The sequence below is a fragment of the Salmo trutta genome, chromosome 29 (assembly GCF_901001165.1).
Source record: "Salmo trutta chromosome 29, fSalTru1.1, whole genome shotgun sequence".
In the NCBI taxonomy this organism is placed as follows: domain Eukaryota; kingdom Metazoa; phylum Chordata; class Actinopteri; order Salmoniformes; family Salmonidae; genus Salmo; species Salmo trutta.
Genome location: NC_042985.1, coordinates 14828150 through 14847934, shown reverse-complemented (window position 1 = coordinate 14847934; position 19785 = coordinate 14828150). Strand labels below are relative to the sequence as shown.

At 43.2% G+C, this 19785-nt stretch overlaps 1 protein-coding gene across 2 annotated transcripts in view; it reads left to right on the top strand.

Moving 5' to 3' along the window:
- LOC115166990 (FERM domain-containing protein 5) overlaps positions 1 to 17397 on the top strand; it is a 147090-nt gene extending 129693 nt beyond the window's left edge. The window contains exons 5-14 of one of the 2 annotated variants that reach the window (XM_029720980.1): positions 426 to 523; positions 1662 to 1785; positions 2693 to 2780; positions 5161 to 5249; positions 5573 to 5636; positions 6304 to 6395; positions 8060 to 8134; positions 8242 to 8310; positions 9955 to 10061; positions 16272 to 17397. In XM_029720980.1, the coding sequence (XP_029576840.1) occupies positions 426 to 523; positions 1662 to 1785; positions 2693 to 2780; positions 5161 to 5249; positions 5573 to 5636; positions 6304 to 6395; positions 8060 to 8134; positions 8242 to 8310; positions 9955 to 10061; positions 16272 to 16864 (1399 nt within the window). In that variant the 3' untranslated portion in view covers positions 16865 to 17397. Of the gene's footprint in view, positions 1 to 425; positions 524 to 1661; positions 1786 to 2692; positions 2781 to 2895; positions 3049 to 5160; positions 5250 to 5572; positions 5637 to 6303; positions 6396 to 8059; positions 8135 to 8241; positions 8311 to 9954; positions 10062 to 16271 lie in introns of those variants that run through there. The other variant, XM_029720981.1, reaches the window with a different exon arrangement.
- The last annotated feature ends 2388 nt before the right edge of the window (positions 17398 to 19785 follow it).

Sequence of the window (19785 nt, the reverse complement as noted above, 5' to 3'; positions counted from 1 at the left end):
AGGTTCCAATTAAGAGAAGGGCCAGAAAAGGTGAAGTCCCCTCTGTGTTGGGCTGTGGAAGTGGCTGTGCTTTAGCTGGGAATGGAATGGTCTCCTTGGCCCTATAGGCTAGAGGCAGGAAGGAGCAGAGACGGACTCAGAGAGATGCGCCATTATTCGCCTCAGGCCTTCCTTTACCAAACACTGTCTATCTCAAACACTCTCCTCTACAAACCCTTTCCAAACAACCAACAAACGAACAAAGAGTTAGGTGAAGAACATCGTCTGGGAATTTAAGATCAGGGCTCTCTTTGGCCGTCTGTATGACCCACTCATCCCTTTAAATGGAGCTACAAATGGAATGAAAGAAATGAGAAACAAATCATTTAGGTTCAGCTTGTTTGGAGTGGACCAAAAAACACACTGTTTCTGATGTTCCTTTGTAGATATCTAGTCTTCCTACAGATCAAGAGAGATCTGTACCATGGCCGTCTCCTGTGTAAGACGTCGGATGCTGCCATGTTGGCTGCCTACATACTACAAGGTAAATGGACCACAGCAACCCCATGTATTTCTTGCCTATTTTTTTATTTAACTAGGGAAGTCAGTTAAGAACAAATTCTTATTTACAATGACGGCCTACCAAAAGGCAAAAGGCCTGCGGGGACGGGGGCCTGGGATCATTTTTTAAAATTTGAAATACAATATAAATATAGGACAAAACACACATCACTACATAAAGAGAAACCTAAGGCAACAACATAGCAAGGCAGCAACACATGACAACACAGCATGGTAGCAACACAACATAACAACAACATGGTAGAAACACAACATGGTAGCAGCACAAAACATGGTACAAACATCATTGGGCACGGTCAACGGCACAAAGGGCAAGAAGGTAGAGACATCACACAAAGCAAAATACATCACACAAAGCAGCCACAACTGTCAGTAAGAGTGTCCATGATTGAGTCTTTGAATGAAGAAATTGAGATAAAAATGTCCAGTTTGAGTGTTTGTTGCAGCTTGTTCCAGTCGCTAGCAGCAGCGAACTGAAAAGGGGAGCGACCCAGGGATGTGTGAGCTTTGGGGACCTTTAACAGAATGTGACTGACAGAACGGGTGTTGTATGTGGAGGATGAGGGCTGCAGTAGATATCTCAGATAGGGGGAGTGAGGCCTAAGAGGGTTTTATAAAGGTGTTTGTTATAAGACTTAATGGAAAAATACCACTGTCACCTATTGTTTTCATTGTGATGTGAGTGTGTGAGTTGAGGTAGTGGTGGAGGTATAGGTCTAGAGATCAGGCTGTAGCTTCCAGCACTGTGGCAGCATCCTCATTGGCATTCAGGCAGCTGATTTAATGCTTGGCTCTCCTGCTCCCCTGCCACACAGAGACAAGCCCACCATTGTCTGATTGTCTGGGCCTGGCTCTTACAGAATCTCAGGGCTGCATGAAAGAACAGCAGTAGAACAGCCTGGTTAACCTATAGCAGAGATATAGAAGAGAAGCTCTGATGGCATATACCATGACTACAATACATGTGGTTTATAACAGCCAGATCACTATGCTTTATGTCATATTGGTTACATAGGTCTTCCCAGTAATGTATTTGTGTGTTGCAGACATCACAGGTAAAGTTGTTTCTGTTGTCTCCTGTGTTCTCCATCCTCCCCCAGCTGAAGTTGGTGACTATGATCCTGGAAAGCATCCTGAGGGCTACAGCTCTAAGTTCCAGTTCTTCCCTAAACACTCAGAGAAGCTGGAGAGACGCATCTCGGACATCCACAAGACAGAACTAATGTAAGGTGACACCTGTCAGACTCCTCATTGTGATTTTATTTGACACATAGTTCACTCAGTCTCTGTCTGTAGTCTCCATGCACACCTGATTCTGAACATGGACATCATCCATCCCACTAGCCTCATCCCTCCCTCTCTTTCTGCTCTTTCTGCTCTCTCTCTCTCTCTCTCTCTCTCTCTCTCTCTCTCTCTCTACCAGATGATTATGATATTTGACATAGCGCTTGTAATTGAATATAGTGTCATCATCAGCATGATGATTGTGAGCCTAATTTGATACAAGATCATCCTATCTCTCCTAGATAGAATGTTACATCCATGATGAAAATAGATATTGTGATGAGATACATTATGCATGACCCTAGCTAAGCCGTAGATATGCAATTTCATATCCACATCATATGCTGAATATAAAATATTTTCCTAGCTGCTATTTGTCCAACTCTTCCTGCTTATGGATAGTGGGTGAAGGGACCGCAGTGACCTTAAGAGTGTGTGTGTGTGTGTGTGCGTGCGTGCGCATGTGCGGGTGTGTGTGCGGGTGTGTGTGTATTTCTCAGTACTGTACTGCTGTGTCATTAGTTTGTGGCAACCTGGGACAACTCTGCCAGTCAGCTGAACATCACATCACCCTCAAGAGGCTCTCTCTCTCTCCCCTCCCCCCTTCACAGTATATGCAGTATCCATATATACAGACTCTACTACTGTAGACCACCTACAGGATCTTACCTCTGCTGCCCTCTAGTGTTGGTCTCTCTCATCTTTCACTCACTGAAATGAATGAAACAAAATTCACTTTACAAATCATTAGCTCACCGCTGGAACCTTTTTCATCCATCATCACACAGCCCACCCCACAGTAATCTGTCAAGTCCCAGTAGACTGATGTTGTGTCCTCATCTCCCAGAGGACAGACTCCAGAAGAGTCAGAGCTGAACTTCCTGCAGAAGGCCCAGGAGCTGGAGACGTATGGTGTGGACCCTCACCCCTGCAAGGTACAAACACTATGATAAGAGAAGGGTCCATTATAGCTCTGCACTGGCAGAGTCCTTTTAGCTCTCTATTGATTCCAGTACAGCCTGAACCTCATTTAATACAATATGATTTCTTTGCTATTCTGTTTGTGAGGCCAGTTGTACATTACATACAGATGTCGGATCTTAATTTGACACCTTTCGTCGCAGGAGGAAAATAATCATGCAGCAGGAGGATTTGAATAATGAAGAAATATTTAAAATCGCCGCCAGGGGACAGCTGGAAGCGGTGTTTGTATACAATACAGTACCTTACCTACAGTGTACAGTGCGGGGAAAAAGTATTTGATCACCTGCTGATTTTGTACGTTTGCCCACTGACAAAGAAATGATCAGTCTATAATTTTAATGGTAGGTTTATTTGAACAGTGAGAGACAGAAAACAAACAAAAAAATACAGAAAAACGCATGTCAAAAATTTTAACAATTGATTTGCTTTTTAATGAGGGAAATAAGTATTTGACCCCCTCTCAATCAGAAAGATTTCTGGCTCCCAGGTGTCTTTTATATAGGTAACGAGCTGAGATTAGGAGCACACTCTTAAAGGAAGTGCTCCTAATCTCAGCTTGTTACCTGTATAAAAGACACCTGTCCACAGAAGCAATCAATCAATCAGATTCCAAACTCTCCACCATGGCCAAGACCAAAGAGCTCTCCAAGGATGTCAGGGACAAGATTGTAGACCTACACAAGGCTGGAATGGGCTACAAGACCATCGCCAAGCAGCTTGGTGAGAAGGTGACAACAGTTGGTGCGATTATTCACAAATGGAAGAAACACAAAATAACTTCAATCTCCCTCAGCTTGGGGCTCCATGCAAGATCTCACCTTGTGGAGTTGCAATGACCATGAGAACGGTGAGGAATCAGCCCAGAACTACACGGGAGGATCTTGTCAATGATCTCAAGGCAGCTGGGACCATAGTCACCAAGAAAACAATTGGTAACACACTACGCCGTGAAGGACTGAAATCCTGCAGCGCCCGCAAGGTCCCCCTGCTCAAGAAAGCACATATACATGCTCGTCTGAAGTTTGGCAATGAACATCTGAATGATTCAGAGGACAACTGGGTGAAAGTGTTATGGTCAGATGAGACCAAAATGGAGCTCTTTGGCATCAACTCAACTCGCCATGTTTGGAGGAGGAGGAATGCTGCCTATGACCCCAAGAACACCCTCCCCACCGTCAAACGTGGAGGTGGAAACATTATGCTTTGGGGGTGTTTTTCTGCTAAGGGGACAGGACAACTTCACCGCATCAAAGGGACGATGGACGGAGCCATGTACCGTCAAATCTTGGGTGAGAACCTCCTTCCCTCAGCCAGGGCATTGAAAATGGGTCGTGGATGGGTATTCCAGCATGACGATGACCCAAAACACACGGCCAAGGCAACAAAGGAGTGGCTCAAGAAGAAGCACATTAAGGTCCTGGAGTGGCCTAGCCAGTCTCCAGACCTTAATCCCATAGAAAATCTGTGGAGGGAGCTGAAGGTTCGAGTTGCCAAACGTCAGCCTCAAAACCTTAATGACTTGGAGAAGATCTGCAAAGAGGAGTGGGGCAAAATCCCTCCTGAGATGTGTGCAAACCTGGTGGCCAACTACAAGGAACGTCTGACCTCTGTGATTGCCAACAAGGGTTTTGCCACCAAGTACTAAGTCATGTTTTGCAGAGGGGTCAAATACTTATTTTCCTCATTAAAATGCAAATCATTTTATAACATTTTTGACATGCGTTTTTTTCTGGATTTTTTGTTGTTATTCTGTCTCACACTGTTCAAATAAACCTACCATTAAAATTATAGACTGATAATTTCTTTGTCAGTGGGCAAACGTACAAAATCAACAGGGGATCAAATACTTTTTTCCCTCACTGTACCTTATGTAGGCTACGTGCCGGCTACAGCGTGTCGTGTGGATTATAATAAATGGACACAGCCTGCGATTGAACTAAATTTTGACAGTTCATTCATAAGCTTAGGATATAGTTGACCCTTGTACTGTATGTCGTAGCCTAGTGGAGACCAATATCTATCTCTTGTTATTAAGCTATATAAAATGGTGGTTGTTGATGTGTATGGTTGCATTTCAAATACATTTTGGTACATTTGAATGTTGCAGTTATAGGACCTAGACCTAGCGTTTGAGTGAGTGAGAAAATAATTTTGATAGCATGCCCTGATCCCATTGACTCAACTGCTATTTTTCAGGGACTCACAAGGCTCATTTGAATTTCTTGATGTAGCAGGAAAATTCTCTGCTACAAAAGAGTGATCAAGTTAAGATCCGACATCTGTACAACAACATACACCGTGTATTCAATACTTGTGTTGTGTCTGTGTCAGGATGTATCAGGGAACCCTGCCTTCCTGGCCTTCACTCCGTTTGGCTTCACTGTCCTGCAGGGGAACAGGAGAGTCCATTTCCTCAAGTGGTGAGTAATAATATGGTTAGCATAGTCATAACTTTTGTCAAGCCTTCATTGTTTTACAGCCAGAAATAGTTGCATAAAATGTAAGAGATGTAAGTGTGTAGTTGTTGCATAAAACGTGCGACATTTGGCTTGCCTATTGTTAGCAATTGTTCTATTTAACCTGGCAGTCCAGAATCCCACAGTCTCAGACCTAAACCTATTTGTCCATCCTCCTAACTATAAAACAGAGCTGTTCTAATCTGCCAGTTGGTCACAATGAATATTTCAACGCTTCTCAATGTTCTGTTCGGTTTTGACTGGTCTTGTCTTGTCTTGGTGGGTAGGGACGAGGTGACAAAGCTGAAGTTTGAGGCAAAGACATTCCATATATATGCAAATCAGAAAGAGGTGGGTTCCATGACATGCATTATTAAAATGGGTTCCTTTCTGCTCTGGAATTACACAGTGAAATTCATGTAGATAAACCTGTTTTATGCATTGGAAATGGCCTTTGGAGAGAAGGTGTAATTTAGCCGTAATAGAGAAGCTAATGACTTAACTGGACATAAGATGTGGGTCCCTTGTTGATAGATAAATGTGTACTCATTGTAGTCTTGTTCATAGAAATAGAATGAATAGAAGTGGTGTCTCCATTCAAGTCAATGATTGCTTAATTGGTGGACTGGCAGCCATTTCGTGTGTACCCATGCCAGAAAGTAAAAGCAGGAAGTGCACCCTTCAATCTGTGCTGTGATTTGAGTCAACTCAACTGGCATTACAAAAAATGTATTCCATTGCATGAGCCACATCAGTTAGCATAATTTGAATGAACATTCTGCATTACCATGGCAATCCAGCCTCAGTTTATAGAACATTCCAAAATACCATGTAAATTATTGCATCACAATACCAGGCAACCATTGCAAGTGTACCCATGAGTTTACCAGTCAAATGCCAGGGTAAGAGCTTCCAAACCCGTTCTATTCATTCTATTTCTATGGTTTTGGTAGCCAAGTCAGAAGATGTGAAATACAAGATGTGCATACTCATACCTACATGTGTATACTCACTGCAGGACAAGAAGATCATCTTGACATATTTTGCACCTACACCTGAGGCCTGTAAACATCTGTGGAAGTGTGGAGTTGAGAATCAGGCTTTCTACAAGTGAGTTACACTGACTATCAGTAATTTAATCAATCAATCAATCAATCAATATATGATACAATGTACACTACTGGTCAAAAGTGTTAGAACACCTAATCATTCAAGGGTTTTTATTTATTTTTTACTATTTTCTACATTGTAGAATAATAGTGAAGACATCAAAACTATGAAACACATCATGTAGTAACCAAAAAAGTTTTCAACTAATGAAAATATATTTTATATTTGAGATTCTTCAAAATGACAGCTTTGCACACTCTTGGCATTCTCTCAACCAGCTTCATGAGGTAGTAACCTGGAATGCATTTCAATTAACAGGTGTGCCTTCTTAAAAGTTCATTTGTAGAATATCTTTCCTTCTTAATGTGTTTGAGCCAATCACTTGTGTTGTGACAAGGTAGGGGTGGTATACAGAAGATAGCCCTATTTGGTAAAAGGCCAAGTCCATATTATGGCAAGGACAGCTCAAATAAGCAAAGAGAAACGACAGCCCATCATTACTTTAAGACATGAATGTCAGTCAATACGGAACATTTCAAGAACTTTGAAGGTTTCTTCAAGTGCAGTCGCAAAAACCATCAAGCACTATGATGAAACTGGCTCTCATGAGGACCAACACAGGAATGGAAGACCCAGAGTTACCTCTGCTGCAGAGGATAAGTTCATTAGAGTTACCAGCTTCAGAAATTGCAGCCCAAATAAATGCTGCACATAGTTCAAGTAACAGACACATCTCAACATCAACTGTTCAGAGGAGACTGTGTGTATCAGGCCTTCATGGTCAAATTGCTGCAAAGAAACCAATAATAAGAAGAGACTTGCTTGGGCCAAGAAACACGAGCAATGGACATTAGATCGGTGGAAAGTCCAAATTCCTTTGGAGTCCTTTGGAGTCCAAATTGGATATTTTTGGCTCCAACTGCCGTGTCTTTGTGAGACGTGATGTGGGTGAACGGATGATCTCCGCATGTGTATTTGCCACCATAAAGCATGGAGGAGGAGGTGTTATGGTGTGGGGGTGCTTTGCTGGTGACACTGTCTGTGATTTATTTAGAATTCAAGGCACACTTAACCAGCATGGCTACCACAGCATTCTTCAGCAAAACGCCATCCCATCTGGTTTGTGCTTAGTGGGACTATCATTTGTTTTTCAACAGGACAATGACCCAACACACCTCCAGGCTGTGTAAGAGCTATTTTACCAAGAAGGAGAGTGATGGAGTGCTGCATCAGATGACCTGGCCTCCACAATCCCCCAACCTCAAACAAATTGAGATAGTTTGGGATAAGTCGGACCGCAGAGTGAAGGAAAAGCAGCCAACAAGTGCTCAGCATATGTGGGAACTCCTTCAAGACTGTTAGAAAAGCATTCCAGGTGAAGCTGTTTGAGAGAATGCCAAGAGTGTGCAAAGCTGCCATCAAGGCAAAGGTTGGCTACTTTGAAGAATCTCAAATATAAAATATATTTACATTTGTTTAACACTTTTTTGGTTACTACATGTGTTATTTCATAGTTTTGATGTCATCACTATAATGTATAAAATAGTAAAAATAGAGAAAACCCTTGAATGAGTAGGTGTTCTAAAACTTTTGACCGGTAGTTTATGTGCTATTATTACAATGTTATTACATTGCTAAATCTCTTTGTCTCTGTTCACTCACAGGTTGGACAAGTCCAGCCAGGTCAGAACGGTGTCCAGCAGTAATCTGTTCTTCAAAGGAAGTAGATTCAGATACAGGTAAATACATGTACTGGCTATAAGTAACGTTTTGAAGATCCTTCAGTTCAGTTTTTGGTGATAATGCATGGTTGAGTGTTATGTTTTGTTTCTGTGTTGGCTCTCAGTGGCAGGGTTGCTAAGGAAGTGATGGAGCAAAGTGCCAAAATAAAACGGGAACCTCCAGAGATTCACAGGTGAGCCTTGGTGCTTTTGAAGTCTGAGTTACACAATGGCAGTTAGTTTGATGTCTGAGTTACACCATGACAGTTAGTTTGATGTCTGAGTTACACCATGACAGTTAGTTTGATGTCTGAGTTACACCATGGCAGTTAGTTTGATGTCTGAGTTACACCATGACAGTTAGTTTGATGTCTGAGTTACACCATGATAGTTAGTTTGATGTCTGAGTTACACCATGACAGTTAGTTTGATGTCTGAGTTACACCATGACAGTTAGTTTGATGTCTGAGTTACACCATGACAGTTAGTTTGATGTCTGAGTTACACCATGACAGTTAGTTTGATGTCTGAGTTACACCATGACAGTTAGTTTGATGTCTGAGTTACACCATGACAGTTAGTTTGATGTCTGACTTACACCATGACAGTTAGTTTGATGTCTGAGTTACACCATGGCAGTTAGTTTGATGTCTGAGTTACACCATGACAGTTAGTTTGATGTCTGAGTTACACCATGACAGTTAGTTTGATGTCTGAGTTACACCATGGCAGTTAGTTTGATGTCTGAGTTACACCATGGCAGTTAGTTTGATGTCTGAGTTACACAATGGCAGTTAGTTTGATGTCTGAGTTACACCATGACAGTTAGTTTGATGTCTGAGTTACACCGTGACAGTTAGTTTGATGTCTGAGTTACACCATGGCAGTTAGTTTGATGTCTGAGTTACACCGTGACAGTTAGTTTGATGTCTGAGTTACACCATGACAGTTAGTTTGATGTCTGAGTTACACCATGACAGTTAGTTTGATGTCTGAGTTACACCATGACAGTTAGTTTGATGTCTGAGTTACACCATGACAGTTAGTTTGATGTCTGAGTTACACCTTGACAGTTAGTTTGATGTCTGAGTTACACCATGACAGTTAGTTTGATGTCTGAGTTACACCATGACAGTTAGTTTGATGTCTGAGTTACACCATGGCAGTTAGTTTGATGTCTGAGTTACACCATGACAGTTAGTTTGATGTCTGAGTTACACCATGACAGTTAGTTTGATGTCTGAGTTACACCATGGCAGTTAGTTTGATGTCTGAGTTACACCATGACAGTTAGTTTGATGTCTGAGTTACACCATGGCTGTGTTTAGACAGGTAGCCCAATACTGATATTTCTTCCACTCATTGGTCTTTTGACCAATCACATCAGATTTTTTTCAGATCTGATCTGAATGGTCAAAAGACCAATTATTGAAAACAATATCAGAATTGTTAGTTTGAGAATGTTGCCTACAACTCTAGATGGTGTGATTCCCACATGGCCCACATACTGAATATACACTATATGTTACTGGACTGTGAGTCCCTTTGGATAAAACTGTCAGCTGAATTACTTCCACTATATATCATCCTATCTAGAACCTAAAAGGGTTCTTCAGCTGTCCCCATAGGAGAACTCTTTGAATAACTATTTGTTTCCAGATAGAACCCTTTTCGGTTTCATGTAGAACCCTTTACACAGAGGGTTCTAAATTTAACCAAAAATGGTTCTACCTGGAATCAATAAGGGTTCTCCTATGGGGACAGCAGAAGAACCCTTTTGTAACCCTTTTTTCTAAGAGCGTATGCCTTTAACCCCAACATGTAACATGTTTCCACAGGGCTGGTCTGGTACCCAGTAGGAGCTGTCCTTCCATCACCCACGGCCCAAGGCTGACCAGTGTCCCCCGACAAAGACGGAGAGCTGTACACATCTCCATCATGGAGGGTAAAACACACACTGGCCCCTCTCCACACACATCAGTTACAATCATTTACAGTAGACATAGATAGGGCTGGATTAAGTCTACTTATGTGTGTAACAAAAAGTTATAGCACACAGATGGCTGGTTTGCCAGACCCAGATAAAGCCTATTCCTGGACTGAAAAATATGCTCAATGAATAATCTCCATTGAAAGTGCATTTTAGCCCATTAGTAAACTGTTCCCAGATTGCATCTGCACCGCTAGCAGAGCTACTTTAAACCCTACTTTTTCTTTAGAAGTGCCTTACAAAGCAGCTGCCATAAGATTTAAACGTGTCTGAGGTCTATGCTGCTATGGTACTTCACTGCTTTAGTGTCTGAATGGATTATAGCCTTACAGTGCCTCTATTCTGGGGGCTTTTAACACACACACACACACACACCACACACACACACACACACACACAAACTGACGCACAAAGCTTGTCTTGAGCAGTAACCTGAGTAGTACCATTGCTATGAGAGCGGAGCAACAGTTGTGTGTGTCATTCAGGCTTATCCACACACACACACACACACACACACACACACACACACACACACACACACACACACACACACACACACACACACACACACCAAAGGCTGCACCAATTATCTATTCTCCTTTGTCATTCTTGCAATTCTCTCAAGAGTTGCTGTGACTGTAAGGTATTATTGTGGCAGGAGAAAGTCACTTTGCTGGTTTGTAAAGAACATTCACAGCCACTTTTACAGTATAAACGGGAATGTGAAGTAGCAACTTACCTACATGATGTCGGTTGCATTGTATTGTATTGTACAATGACAGGTCCTGATATTGAACCCCTCCAACCCTGTCCAAACCTTTCCTGTTCTTCATTGGTATCTACAGTGGTAATAATACCCAGCCTAAAAATAGCCCTCCTGTCAGGGCCTCTCCATGTATGTCACTATGGAGCATATGGTTAGAAGGGTAGCAGTTTTAGGGGGTGGGGGGGTAGGATAACCACACTGCAATTGGGCCACATTCCTGCTCTCACGATGCTGCCAGTCACTCTCCCAGCCTGCCTGGCTGTCATAGAGACAGAGTGGTGTAGTGTAGCCAGCCATCGCCAGTCACAAGGACAAAGGGATAGGGGACAACAGCAGACAGGGGACAAGGGACAAAAGTAGAGCGGACAGACACAGGGGAAGAGTAGGGTGGTAGGACGGTGGTAGGGCAGTTGTAGGACGGTGATAGGACGTTAGTAGGGCAGTTGTAGGACAGTAGTAACTTGGACGCCGGTACAGTGCGCTTATTCACTCCTTCAACAGCCATCATGGTGAAATGCCTGATCCGGATCGAGACCAAGGTGAATGTGCATCTGTGCATGATCAACCACTGCTACCGTGATATGAAGGTCCGCGTCCTCCAGCTGGGGCCCAGACTCATGGGCAAGGTTCTGGGGGCCATACCCATCTTCCCTGCCCTCCCTGGGGTACACTCAGCCTCCGGGTTTGGGTCCGCAGAGGCCTCCAGGGCTTCGTCCAGGCTGAGCGTAACACCTCCTGGTTATGGCTCCAACAGGCCAGGTAGCTCCTCCGAAGGTAAAGGACCTCATCATCATGGCACAGGATTCAGAATCCCTTACTAAACCATCCAGGGTTACACTTACACATCTTAAAGAGCAAGTACCTCATCATGGCACAGATTCCTCCATCTAGTGTTACAGATTGCTTTGAAACAGCTTTGCAAGCCATGACCCTGGAGTCTGGGGTAACACAAGAAGCCTTCGAGGAACCTCTTCCTTCTCAGATTCCCTGTTTTCGTTAGAGATGGAACGATGGCATGCGGCTAGACGGAAGTATTTGGTTTGGGTCTGGTGTTGTGCAAAATGTTGTCTCGAGTAAATGTTATGGCCGACGGCTTTCATTGATTTGGTTTAAGGTCATGTTAGTAGTGTTGTAGAGTGACATCAGTGGCTGCATTGCATGTCTGTTGTTTATGTGAAGCAGTGTAGTGGAGCATTTGGAGAGGATTGTTTGGGGTATTCCAGGTATTCATGGGTTGCATGTTTCGTCACAATATTTTTTTGAATGTTTTTTTGGACTGACGCCCAAATAAGCAATTTGCTCAATGCATCGTCAATTAGCAATGATGAAGATTTCATCAAAAGTGGCTTGGAAATACAATGCCATTCAAAATGAGGCAAATAATTAGCAGGAAAACCTTTTTTTTATCATTTTGATGTCGCCAGATTGACTTTAGATGTACAGTCGTGGCCAAAGGTTTTGAGAATGACACAAATATTAATTTTCACAAAGTCTGCTGCCTCAGTTTCTTTAGATATTTTTGTCAGATGTTACTATGGAATACTGAAGTATACTGCTCCAAAAAATAAAGGGAACACTTAAACAACACATCCTAGATCTGAATGAAATAAATAATCTTATTAAATACTTCTTTCTTTACATAGTTGAATGTGCTGACAACAAAATCACTCAAAAATAATCAATGGAAATCCAATTTATCAACCCATAGAGGTCTGGATTTGGAGTCACACTCAAAATTAAAGTGGAAAACCACACTACAGGCTGATCCAACTTTGATGTAATGTCCTTAAAACAAGTCAAAATGAGGCTCAGTAGTGTGTGTGGCCTCCACGTGCCTGTATGACCTCCCTACAATGCCTGGGCATGCTCCTGATGAGGTTGCGGATGGTCTCCTGAGGGATCTCCTCCCAGACCTGGACTAAAGCATCCGCCAACTCCTGGACAGTCTGTGGTGCAACGTGGCGTTGGTGGATGGAGCGAGACATGATGTCCCAGATGTGCTCAATTGGATTCAGGTCTGGGGAACTGGCGGGCCAGTCCATAGCATCAATGCCTTCCTCTTGCAGGAACTGCTGACACACTCCAGCCACGTGAGGTCTAGCATTGTCTTGCATTAGGAGGAACCCAGGGCCAACCGCACCAGCATATGGTCTCACAAGGGGTCTGAGGATCTCATCTCGGTACCTAATGGCAGTCAGGCTACCTCTGGCAAGCACATGGAGGGCTGTGCTGCCCCCCAAAGAAATGCCACCCCACACCATGACTGAGCCACCGCCAAACCGGTCATGCTGGAGGATGTTGCAGGCAGCAGAACGTTCTCCACGGCATCTCCAGACTCTGTCACGTCTGTCACGTGCTCAGTATGAACCTGCTTTCATCTGTGAAGAGCACAGGGCGCCAGTGGCGAATTTGCCAATCTTGGTGTTCTCTGGCAAATGCCAAACGTCCTGCACGGTGTTGGGCTGTAAGCACAACCCCCACCTGTGGACGTCGGGCCCTCATACCATCCTCATGGAGTCCGTTTCTGACCGTTTGAGCAGACACATGCACATTCGTGGCCTGCTGAAGGTCATTTTGCAGGGCCCTGGCAGTGCTCCTCCTGCTCCTCCTTGCACAAAGGCGGAGGTAGCAGTCCTGCTGCTGGGTTGTTGCCCTCCTACGGCCTCCTCCACATCTCCTGATGTACTGGCCTGTCTCCTGGTAGCGCCTCCATGCTCTGGACACTGACAGACACAGCAAACCTTCTTGCCACAGCTCGCATTGATGTGCCATCCTGGATGAGCTGCACTACCTGAGCCACTTGTGTGGGTTGTAGACTCCGTCTCATGCTACCACTAGAGTGAAAGCACCGCCAGCATTCAAAAGTGACCAAAACATCAGCCAGGAAGCATAGGAACTGAGAAGTGGTCTGTGGTCCCCACCTGCAGAACCACTCCTTTATTGGGGGTGTCTTGCTAATTACCTATAATTTCCACCTGTTGTCTATTCCATTTGCACAACAGCATGTGAAATCTATTGTCAATCAGTGTTGCTTCCTAAGTGGACAGTTTGATTTCACAGAAGTGTGATTGACTTGGAGTTATATTATGTTGTTTAAGTGTTCCTTTTATTTTTTGAGCAGTGTATAATTACAAGCATTTCATAAGTGTCAAAGGCTTTTATTGACAATTACATGAAGTTGATGCAAAGAGTCAATATTTGCAGTGTTGACACTTCTTTTTCAAGACCTCTGCAATCCGCCCTGGCATGCTGTCAATTAACTTCTGGGCCACATCCTGACTGATGGCAGTCCATTCTTGCATAATCAATGCTTGGAGTTTGTCAGAATTTGTGGGTTTTTGTTTGTCCACCCACCTCTTGAGGATTGACCACAAGTTCTCAATGGGATTAAGGTCTGGGGAGTTTCCTGGCCATGGACCCAAAATATTGATGTTTACTTCCCCGAGCCACTTAGTTATCACTTTTGCCTTATGGCAAGGTGCTCCATCATGCTGGAAAAGGCATTTTTTGTCACCAAACTGTTCCTGGATGGTTGGGAGAAGTTGTTCTCGGAGGATGTGTTGGTACCATTCTTTATTCATGGCTGTGTTCTAGGCAAAATTGTGAATGAGCCCACTCCCTTGGCTGAGAAGCAACCCCACACATGAATGGTCTCAGGATGCTTTACTGTTGGCATGACACAGGACTGATGGTAGCGCTCACCTTGTCTTCTCCGGACAAGCTTTTTTCCGGATACCCCAAACAATTGGAAAGGGGATTCATCAGAGAAAATGACTTTACCCCAGTCCTCAGTAGTCCAATCTTTGTACCTTTTGCAGAATATCAGTCTGTCCCTGATGTTTTTCCTGGAGAGAAGTGGCTTCTTCGCTGCCCTTCTTGATACCAGGCCATCCTCCAAAAGTCTTTGCCTCACTGTGCGTGCAGATGCACTCACACCTGCCTGCTGCCATTCCTGAGCAAGCTCTGTACTGGTGGTGCCCCGATCCCGCAGCTGAATCAACTTTAGGAGATGGTCCTGGCGCTTGCTGGACATTCTTGGGTGCCCTGAAGCCTTCTTCACAACAATTGAACCGCTCTCCTTGAAATTCTTGATGATCCCATAAATGGTTGATTTAGATATCTTACTGGCAGCAATATCCTTGCCTGTGAAGTCCTTTTTGTGCAAGGCAATGATGCCGGCATGTGTTTCCTTGCGGTAACCATGGTTGACCGAGGAAGAATATTGATTCCAAGCACCACCCTCCTTTTGAAGCTTCCAGTCTTTTATTGGAACTCAATCAGCATGACAGAGTGATCTCCAGCCTTGTCCTCGTCAACACTCACACCTGTGTTAATGAAAGAATCACTGACATGATGTCAGCTGGTCCTTTTATGGCAGGGCTGAAATGCAGTGGAAATGTTTTTTGGGGATTCAGTTCATTTGCATGGCAAAGAGGGACTTTGCAATTAATTGCAATTAATCTGATCACTCTTCATAACATTCTGGAGTATATGCAAATTGCCATCATACAAACTGAGGCAGCAGACTGTGAAAATTAATACTTGTGTCATTCTCAAAACTTTTGGCCACGACTGTAGTATAGCGTTAGCTAGCTAGCTATGATTGAGTGGACACCGGATTTTAGCTAGCTATTTTTGACGAACTTAGCTAGCTAATGACAACATTGCCATGTCTAAAGTAAATTTGACATGATAATGCTGGAAAAGTTGTTTCCTACTAAACATTTGACTACTTTAACAATTGCACCGTATTTCCAGGCAGTATAGTGTAATTTAGACTAAACAGTCGTTAGCCTCCGTCCAGAATGACTGGGTTTATCAGGATTTTAGGGCACCACTGTGGCGCCACCGATAGAGGCTGGATTGAGAACGTTCATAACAATGGCATGACGCGACCGAGTGATGGAGGTGAAACCTATGAATATTTAGGTCAGAGGGGCCTACTGTATTAGAACACCTTTGTTCCTCTGTGTTCGACTTGATCAACGGCACATATTCTATTTAGCAGGACAGGGTAGTATCTACAACCTGAAGGGAATGTGTGTGAGAGTGAAACCTATGATCCTCCATGAGGACTCTGATTCTCCCCCTGGATCATTTTAAAGGCTGGCTGAGCTCTCTATTTTTACATTAACACTCTGGGCTACAGAGTAGATCCTGCCTCTCATCCCAAAGGTCTCCTGACCCAGGGATTGACATGAATAACTAGATCTGAACACTGAACTGAGAGACACAATATCTCTCTGCCCCAATGTGTAGTTTTCTTCCATGGTACACTGATATGTGTTATGTGGATTCACTAGTTGTGTAATAGGAGTTGTTTCTCATTGTCTTTATGATGGGATACATTTTCACAGCTCTGAGTTTGATGTTTCTTCTACTATCTCTATCTCTCTCAGGCCTGGAGTCCCTACGAGACTCCGCCCACTCCACTCCCGTGCGTTCCGTCTCCCACGGCGACTCCTTCATGCCGCGACACCGTCACCACACAACAGATGCCGGCGAGGGCGGGTCATCCCAACGTGTCATCTCTGACGAGGCCTACTGCCCCTCGGACAGTGTGCTGCCCACCCCCACGGCCGAACACAGCCTGGAGCTAGCCGTGGCGCGCCACCCCAATGGAGCCCCCTGCAGCATCGAAGAGGAGGAGTCGGAAGCCGGGACTCCTGAGGGACAGGTGGCTGAGTTTGGCCCTGACGGCAGAGTGCTTCGGCTGGGTCGGACCAGGAAGTCTCTCCCTAACAACGAGGTACAGGAGCTACATAAGTTCATCCTGAGTGTGTTGCGTATGTTCCTTGTGACCATGGGACTGCTGTTCGCCCTGCTCTCCCTCCTCATCATGCTGACTGAGTCTGACCTGGACATCGCCTTCCTCCGGGACATACGCAAGACGCCTGAGTTCCAGCAGTTCCACTTTGAGTATTTCTGCCCTCTCAGGCGGTGGGTTGCCTGCAAGTTCCGCTGGATGGGAGGCTTCCTTATAGACAAGTGAGAAAGACTGAGCGATGGAGGGAGAGAAAGAGGAGTGAATGAAAAAGAGGCCTCCTCTGAGAGGACATATGCGAAGGATGGGGGAGGATAGGAGAAAGTAAAGGAAGGCTGTAGACAGGAAGGGAGGGCTGCTCCATCTGAACGGGAATTAACCTTCAACCTTCTCCCACAAGTCACTTCCTGTTACAAGCCAAGGACCACCCCCTTTGCTGACCCTCTTCCTTTTTCTAACCATCAGACTGAACGGAGGACATTTTCTGAGCTCATGTTTTACTTTGGAAATTCAGGTCATTTCAAGGTACTTTATTTTTTACCAAGAGACAAGGCAACAGAGTTATAAAATGAGACATCTGAGGTCTGTTATAGGCCTGGGAGGAAACACATATTATTCAACCAACAGAACAACAACAGTTGCCTTTATTTTCTATTACTTCATATGAACATCAATTGTAAGAGAGAAAAAAACTGTATAATAATAAGACAGATACAAATATATTAGATGACATTGATATAAAAACAGAGGTGTGAAGTGTTGAGTTGTGTACTGTACAATGAGTTTGAGCTGAGAAAGGATGAGAGAGAGAGATGAAAAACCATGCCTTTTACTCAATTGGGGTCAACATGTAAAACATCCATGATAATCATTCTAATGCTGCTGAAACTTTCATTTGGGCTGCTATTGGAGGAGAAACATTTCTACTGGCAGGAGTACTGAAGTCTGGAGTCTGAAAAAGAAACAAAGATATGATATTCAATAGAAGATGAAAAAATGTACGTTTTTGAATGTACAGTACCATTCAAAAGTTTGGACACACCTACTCATTCCAGTGTTTTTCTTTATTTTTACTATTTTCTACATTGTAGAATAATAGTGAAGACATCACAACTATGAAATAACACATATGGAATCATGTAGTAACCAAAGCAGTGTTAAACAAATACAAATATATTTTACATTCTTCAAAGTAGCCACCCTTTGCAGAATGAAGAAAAAGCAGCCAACAAGTGCTCAGCATATGTGGGAACTACTGTTGGAAAAACATTCCAGGTGAAGCTGGTTGAGAGAATGCCAAGAGTGTGCAAAGCTGTCATCAATGCAAAGGGTGGCTACTTTGAAGAATCTAAAATATATTTTGATTTGTTTAACACTTTTTTGGTTACTACATGTGTTATTTCATAGTTTTGATGTCTTCACTATTATTCTACAATGTAGACAATAGTAAAAATAAAGAAAAACCCTTGAATGAGTACGTGTGCCCAAACTTTTGACTGGTCCCATATACACTGAGTATACCAAACATTAGGAACAGTCTCAATTCGCCGGGGCATGAACTCAACAAGGTGTTGAAAGCGTTCCACAAGGATGCTGGCCCACGTTGACTCCAATGCTTCCCACAGTCAAGTTAGCTGGATGTCCTTTGGGTGGTGGACCATTCTTGATACACACAGGGAACTGTTGAGCATGAAAAACCCAGCAGCGTTGCAGTTCTTGACACAAACTGGGGTGCCTGGCACCTACTACCATACCCCATTCAAAGGCACTTAAATCTTTTGTCTTGCCCATTCACCCTCTGAATGGCACACATACCCAATCCATGTCTCAATTGTCTCAAGGCTTAAAAATCCTTCTATAACCTGTCTCCTCCCCTTCATCTACACTGAAGTGGATTTAACAAATGACATCAATAAGGGAGGCTTTCACCTGGTGAGTCTATGTCATGGAAAGAGTAGGTGTTCTTAATGTTTTATACACTCAGTGTACTATACTGTCTTGTAAGAAAGTTGAAGAATATCTGTGTAATGACTGTGGGTGTCCTAAACTTGGTTTATAGTTTGTTAATTAACCATCATTACAAATTGGCATGGAACAATCAAGAGACAGTCATACAGTACATCAAAACTATAAACCAAATGAATGGAATTGTTGTATTTTCTGATTTCAAATGGCATCAGAGACTACTGTTACGAATTATTTTAATCAATGTATAAAAACTAGCAATCATAAGTTTTTAAAAGAAACTTTCAAAAAAGATCAATCAAACTAGATGCAATGGTGTTCTTTGTTATTATTATGTGACCTGGAAAGTACAGTAGGGGGTAGAACACAGTGGTCAACCTCTTGAAAACACTGACTAGATGTGCAATACTATAACGATAAAAACTATGAATATTTTAAGGTTGGATATGGTACATTTTAGTTTATTAAATGCGTGCTTTGAAATAAATAATTCTGGTTATTTTCTAAAGGTATAAGAAAATGAAAATGCCTAGGTGAACATGCCTAGGTGAAAAATACATTTCAACTTGTAGTTGTGCTAATGCATTGGGTTATTTTAAAATGTTGAATATATTGAAGTCCTGCTGAATTATTTTGTACAAAGTAGAGTCTCCTTATATTTAGAGTTGTCCTTGTATAACCTATTTTAACTGAACTAATGTTATTTTTTATCATTGAAAATGATACTTTTTTAGCGTAGTGATTCAGATGAGGACTAGAATTCAAAGAAATACGCAAAGTAGGTAGAGATTCAGGGACGGTTTCCCGGAATCTCTAAGCTTACACCTGAGTTATGGCATCCTTAATGGTGCATCTCCATTCAAAATGCTTGTAGTCTAGGAATCGGTTTAATCTGGGCCAGGGAAAGTTTTTGTCAGGTTTACCTCCAAATCCACCTAAGGGAGCATTATACCCTCTCATTTTCACACTGTCTTTACATGTCTACCAAAGATACCTCTCTGTAGCCTCAGCGTTACTTCACATGAGAGCTAGAGTTCCTGAGGAGGGTTTGGGAGAGGGCTGACTAGTGAAGAGCTGCAGAACAGGACAATGATAACCACTACAAGCTTCTATTATATTGTCCTTAGCCGGCACTCTATCTATTGGCTTAGAATAAACAAGTTGAGAGAGGGAATAGCATCAGT